Genomic DNA, 1,773 nt, shown 5'->3' with positions numbered 1-1,773 from the left:
CAGCTGTTCCTCCGCCAAAGAGCTCTGGATTGGGATCCTCAAATCCGGGCCTGCTCCAGACTCGATCTGGGTGACCTTGCGTCAGCCCCTTCCCCTCCCGGGACCTCTGTTTCTCCATGTGCACCAAGTACAGTTAGTCAGACAACACTTTAGGCCCCGTTCCCATAGGTAAAAAGTCATGAGCGGGTAATTTTCCCTCAAGTAGGGTATCCCACCCTCACGTCGGAGCCAGCTTCCACCTGCGGGCAGACCTCGGGTCTCCCTTGGCGTGGCCCCGACAACGTAGCCTGCGTGTAGCGCAGGTCTCTACGAGAGGAAGTGTCTCACAGGGCTCGCCTGTCAGGCCAGCTCTGCCGACCTGCCGCTGCCCTGACCGCGCCGCTGCCACCTCAGGGCTCAAGAAAGCCAGGCCGGCGCTTACGCGAGGCCCGTGGCTGCGGCCTAGAGGCCCGCGCGGCCCGCCCCCTGTGCCCGCCAGCCCTGCTCCCGGCCCCTCAGCGCCCCTCCCGGGCCTTTGCCCCGGGCTCCGCAGCCCTCGGCGCCTCTGGCTGGCAACCAGACTGGCCCCAGGTACTCACCGTAAATGGGCCGGAGGCGCCTGTCGTTAGGGTCCTGCACATGGCCCCGCGTCGCCATGATGACAAGCGCAGAACCGCAGTGCGCACGCGCGGGGCAGGCCCCCGAGAAGGGGCTGTTAAAGGGCCAGCTCCGATCTCTCTCTGTCGCAATGGTCGCGGGGTTGTGACAGAACGCGCCGGCGCGGAAAGGGACGACACCCACACCGCAAACTCCCCCCCCCCCAGTTGTCACTTAAATGGATCCTTTTCCTCCCCTTAGCTAGTAGAATCAACCTAGCTGGTAGAAGCGGCCGTTGCTATTAAAATCCCTTCCGAGTCACATACTGGAGAGTGAGGAAAGGAGGGGAGAAAGTCTTGGTCAAAGTTAGGGCTCTGCTGCTCCTGCTTATCCTGTTTCTCCTCTGTGCTGTAGGACCAGTTAGACTTGTCTTTGTTTAATTGTTGAGGACCCGGGAACTCCTCTGGGAAGGTGACCCAGGGGACAGCAGGGGACAGAGGTGCTGATCAACAGTAGAAATCTGCCAGAAAAGTTCAAGATCCCTTCACCCCTATCCCGGTGCTCAACCAACTAAGAAGAACCTTAGATCTATAGTAATCCAGTCAATTTATTTATCAATTATATCTCAATAAAACTGGAGGGGAAAAGTAATTCAGTCAGTATATGCCTAGACACTGTGCTGCAAGCTCCAAATGTATTATCTCATTAATATTCGTAACAACCCTAGTATCTCCCTAGGAGGTAGATTTTTTTTAATTTAATTTAATTTATTTATTTTTGGCTGAGTTGGGTCTTCGTTGCTGCGCGCGGGCTTTCTCTAGTTGCGGCGAGTGGGGGCTGCTGCTCTTCCTTGCAGTGCGCGGGCTTCTCCTTGCGGTGGCTTCTCTTGTGGAGCACAGGCTCTAGGCGCAAGCGCTTCAGCAGTTGTGGCTTGTGGGCTCAGTAGTTGCCACGCGAGGGCTCTAGAGCACAGGCTCAGTAGTTGTGGCGCACGGGCTTAGCTGCTCCGAGGCATGTGGGATCTTCCCAGCCAGGGCTCGAACCCGTGTCCCCTGCATTGGCAGGCGGATTCTTAACCACCGCGCCACCAGGGGAGCCCCAATTTATTTATTTATTTATTTATTTATTTATTTATTTTAGTATTTATTTGGCTGCACAGGGTCTTAGTTGCAGCACACGGAATCTTTAGTTGCGGCA

The 1,773-nt window shown here is 56.1% G+C and overlaps 1 protein-coding gene across 2 annotated transcripts in view; it reads right to left on the bottom strand.

Moving 5' to 3' along the window:
* Window positions 1-642, bottom strand: part of NAA25 (N-alpha-acetyltransferase 25, NatB auxiliary subunit) — a 72,994-nt gene extending 72,352 nt beyond the window's left edge. Inside the window, exon 1 of one of the 2 annotated variants that reach the window (XM_024741462.1) lies at window positions 579-642. In XM_024741462.1, the coding sequence (XP_024597230.1) occupies window positions 579-636 (58 nt within the window). In that variant the 5' untranslated portion in view covers window positions 637-642. The remainder of the gene's footprint in view (window positions 1-578) is intronic. The other variant, XM_024741461.1, reaches the window with a different exon arrangement.
* Between the last annotated feature and the right edge of the window lie 1,131 nt (window positions 643-1,773).

The sequence above is a fragment of the Neophocaena asiaeorientalis genome, unplaced genomic scaffold (genome assembly GCF_003031525.2).
Source record: "Neophocaena asiaeorientalis asiaeorientalis breed wild unplaced genomic scaffold, Neophocaena_asiaeorientalis_V1.1 scaffold648, whole genome shotgun sequence".
NCBI lineage: Eukaryota > Metazoa > Chordata > Mammalia > Artiodactyla > Phocoenidae > Neophocaena > Neophocaena asiaeorientalis.
The sequence above is the reverse complement of the archived record's forward strand: the minus strand, read 5'-3'. Positions and strand labels throughout refer to the sequence as shown.